Source organism: Erpetoichthys calabaricus, chromosome 5 (assembly GCF_900747795.2).
Source record: "Erpetoichthys calabaricus chromosome 5, fErpCal1.3, whole genome shotgun sequence".
In the NCBI taxonomy this organism is placed as follows: domain Eukaryota; kingdom Metazoa; phylum Chordata; class Cladistia; order Polypteriformes; family Polypteridae; genus Erpetoichthys; species Erpetoichthys calabaricus.
Window position 1 is genome coordinate 22,344,811 of NC_041398.2, and position 20,909 is coordinate 22,365,719.

Genomic DNA, 20,909 nt, shown 5'->3' on the forward strand with positions numbered 1-20,909 from the left:
GAGTTGTCATCGTATCCAATGGTCTTAGAGTTGGTGGGCGTGGCTGTCTTGCGTGCTTTCCATGGGTGGCTACTTGTCGGCGGCTTAGTGAATTATATATATATAAATAAGCTGACATGTTAATGGAATGCTCTTAACGTTCTGCTGTATTTCTGGTGTGACAGGCAGAAACACTCTGCTAGAGAGAAAGATAAAGAGGCATATGGCTTTCTGTCTGTGTGTATGTTAAGTGTGTACAAATGTCAAACCTATGTCTTAGTGTATGTGATAACATAAAGAAACTTTAAGAAATGTAACCAGGGCACTTAAACCTTAAACAAAACATTAAAGACAAGAAGTTTTTGCATGTATGTGTTTGTGTATTATACGCTTTCTTCTTTTTTTTCGTGTAAACTGTTTGCTTTGAATTTCACTAAAATGTCCGACACGTGTGCTTAGGAGGCATTCGATAAGCTCAAAGGTGAGTGAAATATCTCAAGACGAGGGGTTGATATACAGTAACAGTGCCCCTCTCTCTCTCTCTGTCAGACAAAAGGAAAAAAAACAAACATGCGATGACGGATTCCAAAGACGGCCACCGAAAACGTCACGTACGTCAAACCCAGATGACGTCACTATCACATTTCATCACTTCCAGCTCCTCCTGATGACATCGTTACCAGTTCCACATCACTTCCGGTCCGCCTTTTGAAGACGTCACATCCGTCCCACAGCTTCGACGTCATCTCCTGCCAACTCTTTTTCCCGTCTCCATTTTCTTTGTCCGTATATAAATGCCATGTTTTCATGTAACGATTGTCAAACACAATTTATGTTTTCGATCACAAAGAAAGTGTACGCCTTTTTCTTTGTCCTGCGGACATTATACGTGGACGGCCCCCAAACCTTTGCACTTGGGGAAGCCTCTTATTTGGGCAGTAGACTTATCATAATGTTTAAAACAAAAACAGTTTTATTTTGTACTAATTGCTTGAGCCTTTCCAGTTGCTGCATTTTGAATTATTTTAGAAGCCCTCAACAAGCTTTTTTTTTTCCCTGTGAAATTTGCTACCTTAATTGTATCCTTAAAAAATTATTAGGAGGTAATAGCAGAAATCACAACTTATTTGAAAGACTGGCAAGTTATTTAATTTATTGAATAGTTATAAGTTAACAGAACAAGATGTAGAGGACAGAAAGATATGGAACAAGATGATCCGCTGTGGTGACCCCTAAAGGGAGCAGCCAAAAGATGAAGAAGAAGTTATAAGCTACTGGATGTATCAAATAAATAAACTGAATGTTTAAAAATCTCCTGAAACATTTCCACAGATATTGAAATATTTTAAAGCAGAAAACATCTTGTTAAAAAAGAAAAACACTGGTTTTAGCCATTTGTTTTAATTAAATGGCAGAAAATCAGTCCTTTCTCATAAATATGACCAACTGTACAGGAACATATAAAACTCTTATTTAATCCAATATTTTAAGGATGAAAATAAAGTCGAAGCTCACCTGTTGAAAACAAGTACAGTTCATTCAGAAGGAAATCATGTAATCGGAATAAATTGCAGGTGCATATGAATTAATGATATGGCCCAAAATTCAGTTCAGGTGAAGAAAGATGATTCAGAATGGGTTACCCCTAAAGGGCCTCTGCGTGTAGAACAAAAGGATTGTGAATGGTGGGCCGTGGATATTAAAGTCAACAGTTTTAAGTAAGAAATTGTCACAGGGAGGCCCAGCCTGTTATAGCAGCACCGAGCACAAGGTAGGAATTGGCCCAAAGAGTCTTGGGTTGAGGGGGAGGGGGCACCAGTCTATTGCAGTCCATTGTCCACTGCTCAAGCGCAGCTCTTTGAACGTAACAACGATGTGAGAGGAGAAATGGAACACAAGACACTCGAGAACCAGGGTTAATAGATCAGGAGGAATACATGAGAGGGGGCCATGGACATAAATAAGAGAGAAAGGAAGGACCTTAAAGTTCTTATAAAGCAAAAGAGTATACAATGTTTGCCTTGGAAGAATGAAGACACTACCAAACTGTATAATTAAACTAGCTAACATAGCTGAAATACCCGGCGGAAAATAAAGTGTGTTTTTTATTTAATTGTTCGAGAAAAAAATTTAAAAAAAAAATCTCAACTTTAAAAATAAAAATAAATTAACAAACAATGAAGACTCACTAATGTGCTTGTCTTGCGGACTTGTATGTATGTTATCATCCCGTTGACGCTCAGAGCCAGCTAACTCGATTTAATTTCAAAAGCAACAGGGGCGTGTGGTGGAGCTCAAACATAAAGAATGATGGCAGTCACCTCCAGTTCGCCCTCTGGTGGTCGTTCCGAGTGTCAACTGGATGATAACGTGCATACAAGACCGCAAGATCACCCCCCACCCTACCCATTAGGGAGTGGGTTAGGGCAGGGGTGGGCAGATTCAGTCCTGGAGGGCCGCAGTGGTTGCAGGTTTTTTCTCCAACCCAGTTGCTTAATTAAAAAACAATCCTTGTCAATTATTTAATTTCATGGCTTGCTAGCGCTTTATCTCTGCTATGTAAGGCCATTCTCATATCCTAGATTTGTTTTCCTTTCTAAGGATATCATCCAAATGATTTCAAGTCTAAAACAGACGAGTTATTCTCAGTGCTTCATTTTTTTCTCTTCACTTTCCTTCCAAGTATTTAATTAAACCCAGTAGGGCATGATGAATACACACAGGTGTAAATGGTAACGAGCTATATGGAGAACTGCTGGTTTCTTTTGTCATTTGCATGTTATTGCTAATAAGGAACAATTAAAAACCAAGAATGCAGCTGTTTAAGACTAAAATAAGCAATAAGGGTTCAAAATCTTAAAGAGCGAGACAACTAAAGTGAAGCAGAAGTGTTACTTGAGCAATGAGTACTTCTTATTAAGCAACTGGGTTGGAACAAAAACCTGCACCCACTGCGGCCCTCCAGTACTGAATCTGCCCACCCCTGGGTTAGGGTTACAGAGAATGTGTGTACGGGTACACTTCCTGCGTATGTATACTCTATACTTTTACACCCTATCGAAAACACTATTCCTAGGTGATCTATTATCTCTCATCTCTTAAATTAAGCCCTATAATCAAAATTGCCATCCGGTCATCAAATTTTTTTTTTTTATTATATTCTTAATTGAACCGTCAAAATTGCCTTAATATACTTAAAAATTCTAAAATACATATTACACAGTTTCACTAATAATCTATCTAAAAATTATTACAGTGACCTAAAAGTGCAAAATGCCAATAAAGCTAAAAACAGGGCATGTCACACTCGTACATATTCAAAAAATAAATAAATTAAACTAGGGTTAAAATAAATTACGTTTTAGTGCACTAGGGTTCTATAGGCAAATAAATTAAGGTAATGGGATACTGTTAAAATTAGGGTTGCCATAGAAACTAAACTTAAGATTAGGCACCCTTAAAATTTAAGTTAGGCACCTAAATCTAAGTTAAAATTTAAAAGAGGAGTGTATAACTTTAAGATTAGGGTTGATTTCACCTTTTTAGACGACCAATGAGAAGCATGTGCACCAAGTGTCATGAACATCGCTCCACCCGTTCGGAAGAGATGCTGGAACATACATACATACACACACACATACATTGACTCTTATATATAGAGTTAGGTCCATAAATATTTGGACAGAGACAACTTTATTCTAATTTTGGTTCTGTACATTACCACAATGAATTTTAAATGAAACAACTCAGATGCAGTTGAAGTGCAGACTTTCAGCTTTAATTCAGTGGGGTGAACAAAACGATTGCATAAAAATGTGAGGCAACTAAAGCATTTTTTGAACACAATCCCTTCATTTCAGGGGCTCAAAAGTAATTCGACAATTGACTCTTTGGCTATTTCATGGGCAGGTGTGGGCAAGTCCGTCGTTATGTCATTATCAATTAAGCAGATAAAAGGCCTGGAGTTGATTTGAGGTGTGGTGCTTGCATGTGGAAGATTTTGCTGTGAACAGACAACATGCGGTCAAAGGAGCTCTTCATGGAGGTGAAAGAAGCCATCCTTAAGCTGCGAAAACAGAAAAAACCCATCTGAGAAATTGCTACAATATTACAAGTGGCAAAATCTACAGTTTGGTACATCCTGAGAAAGAAAGCATGCACTGGTGAACTCAGCAACGCAAAAAGACCTGGACGTCCACAGAAGACAACAGTGGTGGATGATCGCAGAATCATTTCCATGGTGAAGAGAAACCCCTTCATAACAGCCAACCAAGTGACCAACACTCTCCAGGGGGTCGGCGTATTGATATCCAAGTCTACCATAAAGAGAAGACTGCATGAAAGTAAATACAGAGGGTGCACTTCAAGGTGCAAGCCACTCATAAGCCTCAAGAATAGAAAGGCTAGATTGGACTTTACTAAAGAACATCTAAAAAAGCCAGCAGAGTTCTAGAAAAACATTCTTTGGACAGATGAAACCAAGATCAACCTCTACCAGAATGATGGCAAGAAAAAAGTATGGAGAAGGCGTGGAACAGCTCATTATCTAAAGCATACCACATCATCTGTAAAACACGGTGGAGGCAGTGTGATGGCTTGGGCGTGCATGGCTGCCAGTGGCACTGGGACACTAGTGTTTATTGATGATGTGACACAGGACAGAAGCAGCCAAATGAATTCTGAGGTGTTCAGAGACATACTGTCTGCTCAAATCCAGCTAAATGCAGTCAAATTGATTCATGATACAGATGGACAATGACCCAAAACATAAAGCCAAAGCAACCCAGGAGTTTATTAAAGCAAAGAAGTGGAAAATTCTTGAATGGCCAAGTCAGTCACCTGATCTTAACCCAACTGAGCAGGCATTTCACTTGTTGAAGACTAAACTTCAGACAGAAAGGCCCACAAACAAACAGCAACTGAAAGCTGCTGCAGTAAAGGCCTGGCAGAGCATTAAAAAGGAGGAAACCCAACATCTGGTGATGTCCAGGAGTTCAAGACTTCAGGCTGTCATTGCCAGCAAAGGGTTTTCAACCAAGTATTAGAAATGAATATTTTATTTCCAGTTATTTAATTTGTCCAATTACTTTTGAGCCCCTGAAATGAAGGGATTGTGTTAAAAAAATGCTTTAGTTGCCTCACATTTTTATGCAATCGTTTTGTTCACCCCACTGAGTTAAAGCTGAAAGTCTGCACTTCAACTGCATCGGAGTGGTTTCATTTAAAATTCATTGTGGTAATGTACAGAACCAAAATGAGAAAAAAGTTGTCTCTGTCCAAATATTTAGGGAACTAACTGTATATAATAAATACCAAGTTTCATTATCGTAAGTCTGACATCAGATTCCAAAACTTGTTGCAGCGAAAATTGTAAATGAATACTCCTGGTAAATCTAATGGTCCTCTCACCAATAAAGTAAAAGAGAACTTCAAAAGTGGAGTGAAAAAGCCAAACAGCGAGTAACCGTGCAGGTTCAAGACCGCTGCCATAACCGTGCTCTTTCTAACCACATGTAGAGGTTCTTGGGAACAAAAGTTGGACGTTAAAATGCATTTGTCAGCACTTCTAGAATTAACAACGGTAAAGATCAGAAGGATTTCAAAATTGCAATTGTCAAAATTCTGCACATTTTACCTGGAGTTGTCTGTAAATGAGGACATGGTGGGAAAAATGATGACGGTTGGCAAAGTCAGTGATTAATAAGACGAATCGTACCTTTAATAAGACGAATCGTACCTTTTCACAGGTGGTGCAGTGGTAGTGCTGCTGCTTTGCAGTAAGGAGACTGTGGAAGATTGTGGGTTCGCTTCCCAGTTCCTCCCTGTGTGGATAGCGCTTTGAGTACTGAGAAAAGCGCTATATAAATGTAATTAATAATAATAATAATAATCGAGTGACACATTAGCACTATACTATATATATATATATATATATATATATATATATATATGTGTGTGTGTGTGTATATATATATATATATATATATATACACACACACACCCTCTCTCGATTGACTCGCCCCTCACAAAACCCCGGAACCTGCGGTTTTCATTCCGACATTTCCCCTTCCGCATGCAGCTCGTCCGTCACTCCATCCCCTCGCCCCCTTTTCTTACACGTGTCTTTGTTTCCAGTCTTCTCAGTTCGATTGTTCCACTGGTTGTGAGATGGCAGGGGGCAATACTGGTTACATTTTAGTGCCACAGAAAAGAAAGCTCTCCGTGGTGCGTCGAGTGTTGCGCGGCCGCAAATAGAACTCTAAACGGCTTACCGGTTATCACTCGACACAGAATTTGCGCTTGGAAAAACTTAGTTGATTTTACCACACAATTAAGTGGCGACCCCTCACATCTCCGCAACCCAACCTACGGTTTAAGAACCATTGCTATAAAGAAATCGACTAAGCCTTCACATATTAAAAGGTATACTTATTTCATCCAAACTTACATTAAACAGGATTTCTTTTTATTGGATCGATACATTATTTATGCTCTAATTTGTTTTGTATAAAAACGCATTACAGTGAATCTACACACTGCATATTTTGCTATTTTTCCTTGAGATTAATAAAGCCTGTGGTGGGCTGGTGCCCTGCCTGTGGTTTGTTTCCTGCCTTGCGCCCTGTGTTGGCTGGGATTGGCTCCAGCAGACACCCGTGACCCTGTAGTTAGGATCTAGCGGGTTGGATAATGGCTGGATGGACTAAATAAGCCGCTATCCTACTCCAGTTAGTCACGACACGCTTGCACACGCACCTTTGTGGTGAGCGCTTCCTCTGCAAAGTCGGCTCCTTTCAAACTTCTTCCAATGAGCGTCTGGGTGGCACAGATTTTCTTATGACAATGTCAGAGCTCGAGTCGAAAGCAGCGTTGAGAACACATTTTTCAGCCAGATTTCGTTATTTTCCTTCACTTTCGGTGACATCAAAACCTACCACTGTACGCAGGCGCGGGGTTAATACTCATGCGCACGCGCACAAATGGAAACGGTGAAAGACTTCATTTCCCGAGCACATCCTTTAAGAAAGCCTTCCTCGAGGTTGTGCTTTCATAAGAAATGCGCCGCGACTATTTGTCGTTGTTAAAGCGTGCCACACAAAGTATATAATTTGTTTCTGATATACAGTAATTTTGGGGAGCTGCAGAAGGCTCAGGCAGTTCACACTCCGTCTGAATGGATTCTTCGGGTCCTCCGGTTTTACGTCTCCAGACCCTTCACTCTAAACTAAATCGTGACAATCTGCATTCACCCATGACTACCTGTCTGGGTTTAAGAGTTTGTGTTTGCCCTGCAATGAACGTCCATCTTATTTCTTTCTTGCTTCCAATTTTGCCGGAATAGGCTTAGGACTCTGTGACTCTGGTAAGGATAAACGGGTACAGAAAATGAATGGATCTGAAGACATTCATATAAACCATTTAGGTTCATGGCTCTGCAGTGGGATACGGGGAATAGAAAATAGTAAATGTCCGGCAGTATTTGCAGATCATCAGCTTGCTAGTTAAATATCGAATATCAGCGTTTATTAAAAATGCACAGACAGCGATACTGATTTAACTAGTAGTGATTTAAACAGAGTGCTGCCTCACGGATCCAGCGTCCTGGGGTCCAATTGGATGTAGGATCATAGTCGGTGGAAAGTGGTCGTTGTCCCCGTGTCTACGTGAGCTTTTTCGCCAACATCACTATGCTTATGTTCGGCTAATTGGTAATTCCAAATTGACTCTGTGCCCTGTGGTAGACTGGTATCCTGTCCGGGACTTGTTCCTGCATTTTGCCCAATACTTTCAGGTAGGCTGCCCCAAATCCACCACATCATGTTTCAGAATGTTATGGTGATCTTCTTGGTTTGGATGTTTTATTCGTTTATATGAAGCACCATAAAGACTAAAGAAAAAACTTTAGCCCCAAAGCCATGGAGACATGTAGACTATGAATCAGTCCTAAAGAAAAGATTCTGACCTGCATGCGTCTCGGCACAATTTATGTGTTCAGCTCAGTTTTCAAATTCAGCGGACATTTAACAAGTCAAGTCACACATGCCTGAAAGCAGGGTTGTGCATCCCTGTTGTTTCATGTAGTCTTGTATTTATTTAATTACATGGCTATTTTGCTAGTCTAATATTTATGTTTGTGTTTTTCTTTATTTTGCTAGCACATTGTAATATTTAGGCATGTTTCATGTTCTTCATTTCTTTTAGTTTTTCTTTCAGCATAATGAAAATTGTTGCGTTATATCCAGCCTGATAGAAATTAACGTCAGTGCTACTGAATCCTAAGCTTGGTTTCCACAATCTAACATTGATATAATTAAAGCAACACGAACTTGACACAAATTATATTAATTTTTCTCTCCAGAATGCCTTCCCTCTATTTAAGAAACACGCTTAGCATGGACCAGAAACAGGGGATACAAAGAAGGCATCGGCTCTGGACGGGATGAGTCTCATCAGCCCACACCTACTGACTGACACTGGACGTGTTTAACGCCACCTGTTAGAAAGACAGCAATAATTAAGAGACACGGCTCACATATTATGGGATGTTCAAAAAGCGAAAGAGATGCCCGTGTATTACAGTAGTCAATTCTGCGTAGACAAACATTTGCTTGTAATAACTAAGAGTCAGTAGTGTCTGAAATTAATAAGAAGTGGGCGTTAATGACCAGAGGTGGGTTCGTTTGCGTTTTACTTGTATTGTATGTTTATACGTTAAGATGCAAAGCTGTTTAAAGTGTACTGTTTAGCGTTTATATATTGAGAATGTGCCTTAGTGTTATTTTCATGCAGCAATATTATTTAATAATAGTTTATGGTATTACATCAATGTACTTTACTATAAGTTTGTTAATACTACGTACTGATACTTTATTGATTTGGATTTCATACTGCCGATAAGCTAATGCCTAATTTGAGTAATACTGCCATTTAGTGGACTTTGTGTAATTTACCAGTAAGTTTTATGTATTCTTTTTATTGTAGACCACACATACACATACTGTATATACCTATTCAAATACGGGTGTATATCTTCGAATAAATCAGTCAATTTCATTCTCTACCTACAACATTACTTGGTCACTTATTCCAAATGTCTTTGGTTGTCTGTGTAAAAAAAAAACTTTCATAATGTTTGTACAAAATTTACCCTTAACAAGTTTCCAACTGTGTTCTTGATGATCTCATTTTAAAGTCACCATCTCGATCCACTGGACTGATTCCCTTCATAATTTTAAATACTTCAATCAGGTCTCCTCTTAATGTTCTTTTCCTTAAACTGTAAAGGCTCAGCTCTTTTAATCCATCCATCTCCATCCATTTTCCAACCTGCTGAATCCGAACACAGGGTCACGGGGGTCTGCTGGAGCCAATCCCAGCCAACACAGGGCACAAGGCAGGAATCAATCCCGGGCAGGGTGCCAACCCACTGCTGGACACACACACAAACACACCCACACACCAAGCACACACTAGGGCCAATTTAGAATCGCCAATGCACCTAACCTGCATGTCTTTGGACTGTAGGAGGAAACCCACGCAGACAACATGCAAACTCCACGCAGGGAGGACCCGGGAAGTGAACCCGGGTTTCCTAACTGTGAGGCAGCAGCGCTACCACTGCGCCACCGTGCCGCCCAGCTCTTTTAATCTTTCCTCATAATTCATTCTCTGTATCCCTGAATCAGCCTAGTCGCTCTTCTCTGGACCTTTTCTTGTGCTGCTATGTCCTTTTTGTAGCCCAAAACTCAACCCAGGACTCCAGATGAGGCCTCACCAGTGTGTTATAAAGCTTGAGCAGAACCTCCTGTGACTTGTACTCCACATATCAAGGCGCTATATGACCTGACATTCTGTTAGCCATCTTATTGGCTTCTGGACACTGTCTGACAGTCGATAGTGTAGAGTCCACCACGACTCCTAAATTCTTTTCATAAGGTGTACTCTCAATTTTCAGACCTCCCATTGTGTATTCAAACCTCACATTTTTACTTCCTATGTGTCACCCTTTACATTTACTGACATTAAATTGCATCTGCCACAAATCTGCCCAAGCCTGTCTGCTGTCCAAGTCCTTCTGTGATGATATAGTGGATTCCAGATCATCTGCTAATCCACTTATCTTGGTATAATTTTCAAACCTAACCAGCTTGTTATTTATATTCCTATCCAAATCCATCCATTATCCAACCCGCTATATCCTAACTACAGGGTCACAGGGGTCTGCTAGAGCAAATCCCAGCCAACACAGGGCACAGGGCAGGAATCAATCCCGGGCAGGGTGCCAACCCACTGCTGGACACACACACAAACACACCCACACACCAAGCACACACTAGGGCCAATTTAGAATCGCCAATCCACCTAATCTGCATGTCTTTGGACTGTGGGAGGAAACCCACGCAGACACGGGGAGAACATGCAAACTCCACGCGGGGAGGACCTGGGAAGTGAACCCAAGTCTCCTAACTGCGAGGCAGCAGCGCTACCCACTGCGACACCGTGCCGCCCCTTGTTTATTAACCATATTCTTTAATTACTAAAAAATAATAATGCTAATCATGCATTTAAATTATCCTGTCCATTTGAACAGTTTGCTTTAACGTAAGCCTATTCTTGTAATTTTTTTAGTTAGCCAATAAAAGGTGTCATTTTGCTTGACTTCTCACTCCATTAGACACAGCAAATCCTAACATTCTGTTGAATTTTTTTTTTTATTAAAATTATTAAAAGCATTCCTTACCTAAATTCAATTCAGGTTTTTCCTGTAGTTCATACATTTTGTCCCGTCTTCTGTTGCCCCACAAAGGTTTAGTGTGTTTTTATTTATTTCGTCTTTTGTTGTTGCTTTTTTTCTTGCATTTCACTAAGCACATACAGATTTTCATTGCATCTTCTTCCAGTTTTGGGTCATCGGGGTGAGGACAATACCTTTGCTGGCAGCCCTTGGCATAGCGTAGGTAAGAGCTGTGGACAGGACCCCTGAGCTAGTCAAACGCATACACCTAAACCATTCACACAGGGGACAATATAAAGTGTCCAATCAACATAAATAGCACGCTTGGCATGCAAAAAATGGGCCTACTCAAAACACCGGTGTGGAAGTGACATTCGATCAATTGCGGAACGTTAGCGAGCCCCCACATGAAACTGCGAGCAGCGGCGGCACTGCGTGATATCGGTACTTTCAACCGAATAGCGTTCTCCCATGAAAGTTCACGTGACTTGATTCAATGATATTCAATTGTAGTGGGGGATAGTATTTGGTTTGCGGTCCCCACGTGAAACCGTGAGCAGGAACTCGAAGCTGAAACTGGAAAAACATTGCTCAGAAAACTTACGTTGGAAGAACGAGCGGCAGACGGCCTCCATGTTGTTTGCACTGTAAAACTGAAGCTTCAAAGTTATACTGTAAGCAGTTCTCACAAAGCAAACATAGCATCGAATCCTTCAGCAAATGCGTTGTTCTCACTAGCATTCGGTAACTTTCCTAGGTCTTCTTCAACCATATTTTTCTGAAGAAGAAGACAACGACATTTTCCTTTTACAAACTTCCAAGTGCATCAACCAAACAATCCCCATGCACTTTGACAGAAGCTTTGTGTATAACGGCATGTAAAGTTGAGTTGTCGCACACGCGGTTAGTTTATTTCCTGCTTTTTACGCACATAAATGACCAACCAACAAATGACAACCTCAGCTATCCAATAATAATGAGCCTTTTATTCTATGTGGCTGAACCGAAGTCGGATCACTAATAAAACAGATGGGTGCAAATTGCATCTACATATATAAAATCCCTGTGTGCGTCCAGGTGTCCGTGTGTGGGTGTCTTCTGGTGAAGTGCGCATGCGCGGGGCACGGTGCGACATGCGATATTACTGTCAGAGAAAGTTAGAGGCGTTTTATGGAAATACAAACCAGTATTACTGCGAGAGGAAATTAAAGGTACACAATACAGTGACGCATATTACAGCCACATACAAGCCAGTATTACTGTCAGAGGAGATTAAAGGCATATTACCGACGAGCACGCCTGTATTACCGCCAGAGAAAATTAAAGGTATATTACGAACGTACAAGCCAGCGGACGTACAAGCCAGTGGACATACAAGGCGGTATCCTTCAATAAGGGCGCGCACAGGTATCCTTCAATAAGGGCACGCACAAAAAGGCGACCTCAATTGGGCGCAGCAAATAAAGGCGTGCGTAAATAAAGATCTGCACCTTTGTTGCTCTTCACATATTCCAGAGCCATTTGAACTAAATTATCTACGAACGCCTTTATTCGCCGCGCTCAACTGAGATCGCCCTTTTGAAGCTCGCCTTTTTGTGTGCGCCCTTATTGAATAGAGCCGTACAAGACAGTCTTACTGTCAGAGAAAATTAAAGACACACAATACATGGCGGCAGCCCACGAAGAACGGTCAGCTCAGCAAGTAAACATCAACAAAAGAAAGGCTGAAAGAAAGAAAAATACGACCAACAAACAGAATGAGGTCAAAGTCCCTTGCCACTTAATATAGACTGTTCCTACTAATGTTTATGCACTACTGTTCTAGCGCCCGTTATTGTAACGGCCTAAATGACTAGTATTTTAATAATGAAGGAGAGCAGGCAACATGAAAACTTACAATTTATTTGAAAGAAGACACCCTCAGGCATGTAAAAATAGAATTATTTCTTTTGATTGACTTGTGGGTTTATTGCAATGTACGCAGAAAAATCTACAATGGCAACCTACGCTTGCTGGGATGGACTTCAGCCACTCTTGGGCCTGCTCATGATTAAGTACAATGCAATACAATTTATTTTTGTATAGCCCAAAATCACACAAGAAGGGTCACAATGGGCTTTAACAGGCCCTGCCTCTTGTCAGCCCCCCAGCCTTGACTCTCTCTAAGAAGACAAGAAAAAACTCCCAAAAAAACCTTGTAGGGAAAAAATGGAAGAAACCTTGGGAAAGGCAGTTCAAAGAGAGACCCCTTTCCAGGTAGGTTGGGCGTGTAGTGGGTGTCTAAAAGAAGGGGGTCAATACAATACAATACACAGAACAAAACACAAGTAATCCTCAATACAGTAATCCCTCGCTATATCGCGCTTCGCCCTTCGCGGCTTCACTCCATCGCGGATTTTATATGTAAGCATATTTAATTATATATCGCGGATTTTTCGCTGCTTCGCGGGTTTCTGAGGACAATGGGTCTTTTAATTTCTGGTACATGCTTCCTCAGTTGGTTTGCCCAGTTGATTTCATACAAGGGACGCTATTGGCAGATGGCTGAGTAGCTACCCAGCTTACTTTTCTTTCTCTCTCTCTTGCGCTGACTATCTGTGATCCTGACGTAGGGGGTGTGAGCAGGGGGGCTGTTCGCACACCTAGACGATACGGACGCTCGTCTAAAAATGTTGAAAGATTATCTTCACGTTGCTACCTTCTGTGTGCAGCTTTTAAGTATGCTGCACGGTGCTTCGCATACTTAAAAGCTCAAAGGGCACGTATTGATTTTTTTATCTGTCTCTCTCTCTCTCTCTCTCTCTCTGCTCCTGACGGAGGGGGTGTGAGCTGCCGCCTTCAACAGCTTTGTGCCGTGGTGCTTCGCATACTTAAAAGCAAACAGCCCTATTGATTTATTTGCTCCTTTGAAGAGGAAGATATGTTTGCATTCTTTTAATTGTGAGACTGAACTGTCATCTCTGTCTTGTCATGGAGCACAGTTTAAACTTTTGAAAAAGAGACAAATGTTTGTTTGCAATGTTTGAATAACGTTCCTATCTCTCTACAACCTCCTGTGTTTCTGCGCAAATCTGTGACCCAAGCATGACAATATAAAAATAACCATATAAATATATGGTTTCTACTTCGCGGATTTTCTTATTTCGCGGGTGGCTCTGGAACGCAACCCCCGCGATGGAGGAGGGATTACTGTACAATATAAAGTGGGCTTAGAAAATGGTAAATGGTTTGGTACAAACAAATTTGGCTACAGAATTTTGAGAGCAGGAGGACAGATGTTATCTGGTCTGATGAGTTCAAAATGCCAAGAACTATGTCTGGCAAAGACCAGGAACTGATCTTGACCTGGCTAATACCATCCCTATGGTGAAACACACACATAGGTGGTAGTACTAGAATATGGGGCAGCAGGAACAGGGAGACTTTTCAGAATTGAGGAAATTGACAGAAGCGTGAATGCAGCCAAATACAGAAAGATCCTTAAAGAGCACCTCCTCCAGGGTGTACACCACTTCAGACTGGGGAAACAGTTCAATGGCACAAACCATACAGCCCAGACAATGGCATGAGTGTCCTTGACTTAAAGCCCATAGAACATCTGTGCAGAGAGCCGAAGATACAGACACATCCCATCCAGTCTAAAAGAGCTCGAGAGGATCTGCCAAGAAGAATGTGATTAACGTATATACTTGTGGTTAAGTTCTCCCACAGATAAGTCGGGGCTTGATTTTACCGTATAGTTTCCAGTATTTTATAATGTCGGTCGTATAAGTCGAATGCGGGAAACTAACGCTATTGGTCCAAGAGATTATGATATGCTAATACCCACCTGAGAGAGTAACCATGGAGCACATGGCCTACATGGTAATACTTGCACTGTTCCGAAGCGACGTTTGCACTGTTTTGTGTATCTCACACCCTCATATACCTTTATCATAAGAGCATCCCTTGTCTACGATGGAGCGTTCAATCATAAGAAAATATGAAGCTGGTTTGTTGATGTGACGATAGTAATTGGTAACTGCGCTATTGCAACAAAATTCAGTGTGTCTGAGAAACTGCTGCAAGATTGAAGGAAGCAAGAAGATGTTAAAAAAAAAAAAAAATTAAGTGTTGTACTTTTGAAGGGGCGTATAAGTCGGGGTCTGATTTTATGAACGATTTTTCGGGTTTCAAGACCCAACTTTAACGCGAGTATATATGGGTAAATGTTTCAATAAAGGTGTGCAAAGCGTATCGAGACTTGCCAAGAACAGTCAAAGCTGGAATTCATGGAAGGGTCTGAGTACTTCCATGAAGAGGAGAGTTCAATCTTTGATTTTTATTAAATTTGCAAACCTTTCCAAAAACATGCTTTCACTTTGTTATTATGGGCCACAGAGTGTAGACTGATGGGGAGAAATGTCACATTTGTCCCATCAAAATCAAATCTAAAACACAATTAAGGGTGCAGAAAGCAAGGGGGTCTAGTGCCTTCTGAATCCACTGTAAACAGCGTTCACTTTTAGCCAGTGTGCCGCCTTCTTAGCATCAACACACAGGCAGCTGCTCAAACATAAGGAGACTTCACTACAACAAAATGAACCTTAAATGAACGTTGCAACACCACTACCATCCCAGAACATGGAATCCCCTAATAATTTGAATTGAAATCTCTTACTTTATATTCTCGCACACCTCAAATACCTGCTTCCGGTATCCTGAGACAGTGTCGCCGTTCTCTTATACATGGCAGCAATTTGACAGTAGACAGGCAGAGTGATGCTGAATGAATAAGAAAGTCGTCCTTTAGGAGACTTTGTTTTTGTCTACTTATTTCTGGAATATGATGCCATTGTCTATCAGGTTACAAAAAGCAGTTTTCCAAATTTCCACTGGAGCAGCCCAGCAACTTTGTCATACTGTATGTACAAATGTTTTACCACCCCTCATTTGACAATATGTGGTGTACTAAAACTATTATTTAAGAGTTTTGTGATTTTTGTTCTATTGTGGCAGTAACACTCCTATCGGTTCTCCTTCTTGCCAATGTGAATTTTCATGTGAGCTTCAAGATGGCGGAGTTGGTGAAACTGTTTGCCACATTCAGAGCAGCAATGATGCCCCTTTTTAGCGTGAACTTTCTTGTGTCTCTGCAGGCTGCCCAATTGTGTGAATTGCCTGGAACATTCTGGACAGCCATGTGGCTTCTCCCCCGTGTGAATTCTCATGTGCGCCTGGAGACTGCTTATGAAGGAAAACTGTTTGCCACACTCGGCACAGCGGTGTGGTTTTTCCCCAGTGTGAGATCGCATGTGTGCCCGGACGTAACTTTTTTGTGAGAATTGCTTCCCACATTCGGTACAGCAATGTGGCTTTTCCCCTGTGTGAATCCTCATGTGAGTCTCAAGAATGCTGATGCGTGAGAACTGCCTACCACATTCGGTACATCCATGTGGTTTTTCCCCCGTGTGAATTCGTATGTGTTTCTGAAGACTACTTATTTGTGAAAACTGCTTGCCACATTCAAGGCAACAATGAGGCTTCTCTCCTGTGTGAACTCTCATGTGGGTCTGAAGATGACCTACATGTAAGAATTGTTTGCCACATTCAGGACAGCAGTGAGGCTTCTCGCCTGTGTGAATTCTCATGTGCGCCTGAAGATTGCTTGGGTGTGAAAATCGTTTTCCACATTCAGGACAGCAGTGTGGTTTTTCACCAGTGTGTATTCTCATATGCATCAAGAGATTACTTGGGCGTGAGAAGAGTTTCCCACATTCAGAGCAACAAGGCAGCTTCCCTCCAGTGTGAAACCTCGTATGTATCTGAAGACTCCTTCTGAGTGAGAACTGTTTCCCACACTCCGAGCAGCAATATGGCTTCTCCCCTTTGTAGGTTCTCTTGGACTTCTGTGGAATTGCGTCAACTGAATGTCTATCGCTGCTTGGCAAAGATGCTGCATTGTCATTTTCAGAGTCCCGAGTAACAGATGACTGACAGAAGCTGTTATTTTCTTGTAAACCTGTTTAATGAAAAACAGACATAATTAAAAATAAAAAATTAATTTATATATTAAAATGAAAAAAAAAACCACAAACAAAAACACACACGCCAGTTCACATGATGGCCACGTTTCATCCCATTGCAATTAAATAAGAAATAGATTTATGCATGCTTTAAGAGTGAAATAACTGAACCAATCAAATGAAATGTAATAATTTAACTTGTATTGTTACACATTGGTAAGAGCAGATGAAAAGATAGTAAGAATAATCACTTTTAAACAGTCCCCCCACAGCCCCAATAAATGAACAGAGGCTTCGCATTCATTCTCTCATTGTGATGACTTCTACAGACGTCCATCAGTCCAAGCACCACCAGTTCAGGTTTGCTCTGGGGTGCGTGCGACTTACAAGTATCCACAATTACACATGTAGGACTGTGGGAAAACAATAGATGTAGCAAGTAAACATCACGGCAAGGTTCAAACAAAATGGCTACATTACATGAGTTTCACCATTTATTAATACCAAAATAAAATTTATTTAGTGTTTCAGCACTTCCAAAGACAAGGCACATCTCTCTATTAATACGACGTGTATGTTTAACAGAGGCATATAATCGCCAAAACACACAGTGAGTGGGACAAGCAAAACAGCAAACTTAATTAAATACAAATCTGTAAACATTGAATTTAAATCATGTGTTAGGCTTTTGAAGACAAATTATGATTCAATGATATAACCTGAAAGTAAAAGCATACGTCACATATATTTAAGCAGTATGCTGAAGGATGTAATGCTGTCTCAGTTAGAAAATTACCCAGTTAGACAGCCCAAGTAATTTTCAAATTCTGGATTTGTGCATGGGTGTCAGCAACAACAAAGTGTAATCACTCACGTGAGAAACCTTGAAACATTTGGCAAAACCTTGAAAAATGGCAAAACAAAGGCTGTTTAACAGAAGGTGTGAAATAAAAAAGAAGTGTTAAACTGACATGTTTGATCTCACCTGGGAAGCTTTAAAGTTGGAACAAATGTAAAATAAGGAGGGACAGATTTGGAAAATGAAAGCACCAGGAGTTTGTAGTACATTGGACCCTTGACTTACGAACTCAATTCGTTCGCGAAGGCTGGTTGAAACTCAAGTTGGTTGTAAGTCAAGACTATTTTTCCCATAAGAAATAATGGAAATACCCATAATGCGTTCCGAACCTCCCACAGCAACACTTACTTAACCTTTTCATAATAAAAAAGGGTTGTATAATGTGCATAATTTACCAACACACCAATAATTTTTCTAATGTACTAATCAAAAAGTTATAAAAAGTGTCTAGCCTACCAGAAACAACAATTTCATACTGTACTCACCATTTAATTTGACATCTTTGGGTTGCAGGAAGAGAGGAGGAGGAGAATGAAATGGAAGATGGTTATTGTTTGGAAGGAGCCCCCTTATACAAATCTTTTCTTTGTAAAATTGTCCAGATGGTGGATTTTGACATGCTGTAAATATTAGCGAGATTGGTCACACGAACGCAACTCTCATATTTCCGCACAATTTCCTTCTTTGTTTCGATTGTGATCACTTTCTTTACCTTCTCTTCCTTCCTTCGCAATTATCGAAATAAATTATATAAATCACTGCACTGACCAAAATTACATCCACAAACACATGTATCTGGGCTCCGACTGACGCTTACAAACGCTCTCAGCTGTTTGTTTACAATCACACAAGCGGATACATGTGACCGCATTCGGGTCATAACACAAGACATTGGTTGTAATTCAAAACAAAAATTTTGGTCGTAAACCAAGTTATTCGCATGTCAAGCTGGTCGTATATCAAGGGCCGACTGTATATTTTTAACCAGCTAATGATACAAATATAAAATCTTACAACAGCAAATGTTACAAACCTAAGAGTGGGTCACTGACAAACCAGACTTTAAAAGCATGTTGTTGCAAAAACAGCTTTAAAGAGTTGATTTAAATGGAAATATCCCAAGTTATCTTGGAATTCACTAATTCAACAGTTCAGATATAATCATGCTTGAATTTGTATATTTACTGTGGGTTTTAAGCAGTAGTTTTCAGTTACTGGACAGAAAATGTCAGAATAAAATTAGATTGTGCATGTGCTAATATTCTTCACAAACTCTATGCTAAAATCCATCCCAAGATTATAAACCCCACATTTGTTGTTACACTTGGAGAATCCCCATTTCTGTCACATATTAAAATTCAAGCCCTGCATTGTCTTATATGTAAACGTCTACGCGCGTGTGTGTGTGTGTGTGTGTCTGTCCAGCCCGGAAGTGAGAGGTGGTGTCGGGGTAAGGGCTCTGCCTCCGAGTAAACAGAAAACTCACTTAGCCGCTAATAACACAAGTGAAGTGAGCACATCGGCAAAACTAAACCTCAGAAGAAAGACAAACTCGCTTAGCCGACATTATTGCCAAAACGGTATCCCTTTTACTTTTCCTCCCGCTGCTAATATACAAGCAATGCGATCATGTCGGCAAAATGAATCCTCCTAGGAGAGAGAGATGCCCGGAGGAGATCCTTTCAATTACCTGAATCTCTACATTTCAGTTTATTTTCTAACAATTTCAATAGTTTCTAGGACCCCTGGCTTTTTACAGCACGGGCCTACACAGCTAGTATTTTAATAGTCCTTGATGCCAATACTAGTTTACTTAAACAACTGTTGAGTAAGTACTTGATGGATATGTTTGTATTTTAAAGATGTCGTTACTGTTGGTCTTTGTATATTTCACTAGGGGGGTAAGTCCCCCAGTGCCTTCGGCGTCCAAACCCCCATCCCCACTCCCCGACCTTCAGTTAGCTAACTCACCTAAAATACAAACATTGGTGTTATGAATAGATAATTTTTTTTTTTTTTAATAATTTGTTCCTGTGAAAGTGTACTCGATCAAAAATAAAATCCATGACTTTCTTGATATTTTAGTTTATGATTTAAAAATGGAATAAGAACCTGAAAATTTAACATCATCACATTAATGTTCAATAAATTCTCAAAAGAATGATACTAAACATATATATGTAGGTTTTAAAATAAGCCCCATTTAAAGCGTGACATAAAAACATCACATAAAAACGTATATATAGAGTAGATATTGCATTACAGAAAAAGGCAACATAATGTTAACTTCAGTAGTGGAGGTACTTTTAATAAAACACCATTACAGTGAATTTCTGCTATTGCTGTGGTATCCAAAGGTATTGAATTATGTAAAATGTCACAGGTACTCATATCAAACACAAAATTATTTGTATCGCGACATCACTAGGTGTATAGAACGGACCACATGCAAGTAAACAAACACGAAAGACAACTCGGTCACAGCACAGAATGGTAGTAAAACCTCCTCCGAGAGCAACTTCTCCCAACCATCCAAAAACAGTTTGGAGACCAACAATGAACAATCCAGCATGATGGAGCACCGAGCCATAAGGTGACAACTAAGAGGTTCGGGGAACAAAACATTGAAATTTGGGGTCCATGGTCAGGAAACCCCCTATTGAGAACTTGCGGTCAAACCTCAAGAGGCAGGTGGACAAACAAAAACCTACCAATTCTGACAAACTCCAAGCACTGATTATCAAGTCAGGATTTGGCCCAGAAGTTGACTGACAGCCTGCCAGGGTGAATTACAAAGGTTTTGAAAATGAAAGAAGGGCCAACACTGCAAATATGGACTCTGTGCATAAACTTCATGGTCTGCAATGCTTGTACTTATACTTCAGTGTACCAGAGAAACATCTGACAAAAAGATCTAAAAAACACTGAAGCAGCAAACTTGGTGAAAACCAACACTCAGGTCATTCTAAAAACTTTTGGCCGTGACTGTACACCCCTTTCGAAAAGTCACAGAAACTTGAGAATTGAATTCATTTTGCCTGAAGATTGAATGCTCCAATGTCTTTACCCAGTCCTCCCCAAGACCTGGGCCTATGGATTAATGGGTGGGTGATTGAGATTATGGAGTTGCCCGCCCAATACTTTTCAATGGTAGTGAAAACACAGGATCAGCTGATTAAGTGTGTTTGAAAGCCACTGTCCCTGAAAACCCAGGAGGTGGAGAGCAGTCAGTTGGTCAAGGTCATCACAATGGTGGCTTGGCCTGTGTATTGGGGATTAAAATCTGCTCAGAAATAAAAAAATATGCAGAGGAGATATAAACTGACAACAG

The 20,909-nt window shown here is 40.5% G+C and overlaps 1 protein-coding gene across 1 annotated transcript in view; it reads right to left on the minus strand.

Annotated features, from left to right (window-relative positions):
* The window catches only part of LOC114643721 (zinc finger protein 420-like), a 56,894-nt gene that overhangs the window by 18,575 nt on the left and 17,410 nt on the right, over positions 1-20,909 (minus strand). Inside the window, exon 3 of the mRNA XM_051927796.1 lies at positions 15,722-16,715. Coding sequence (XP_051783756.1) covers positions 15,722-16,715 — 994 coding nt within the window. The remainder of the gene's footprint in view (positions 1-15,721; positions 16,716-20,909) is intronic.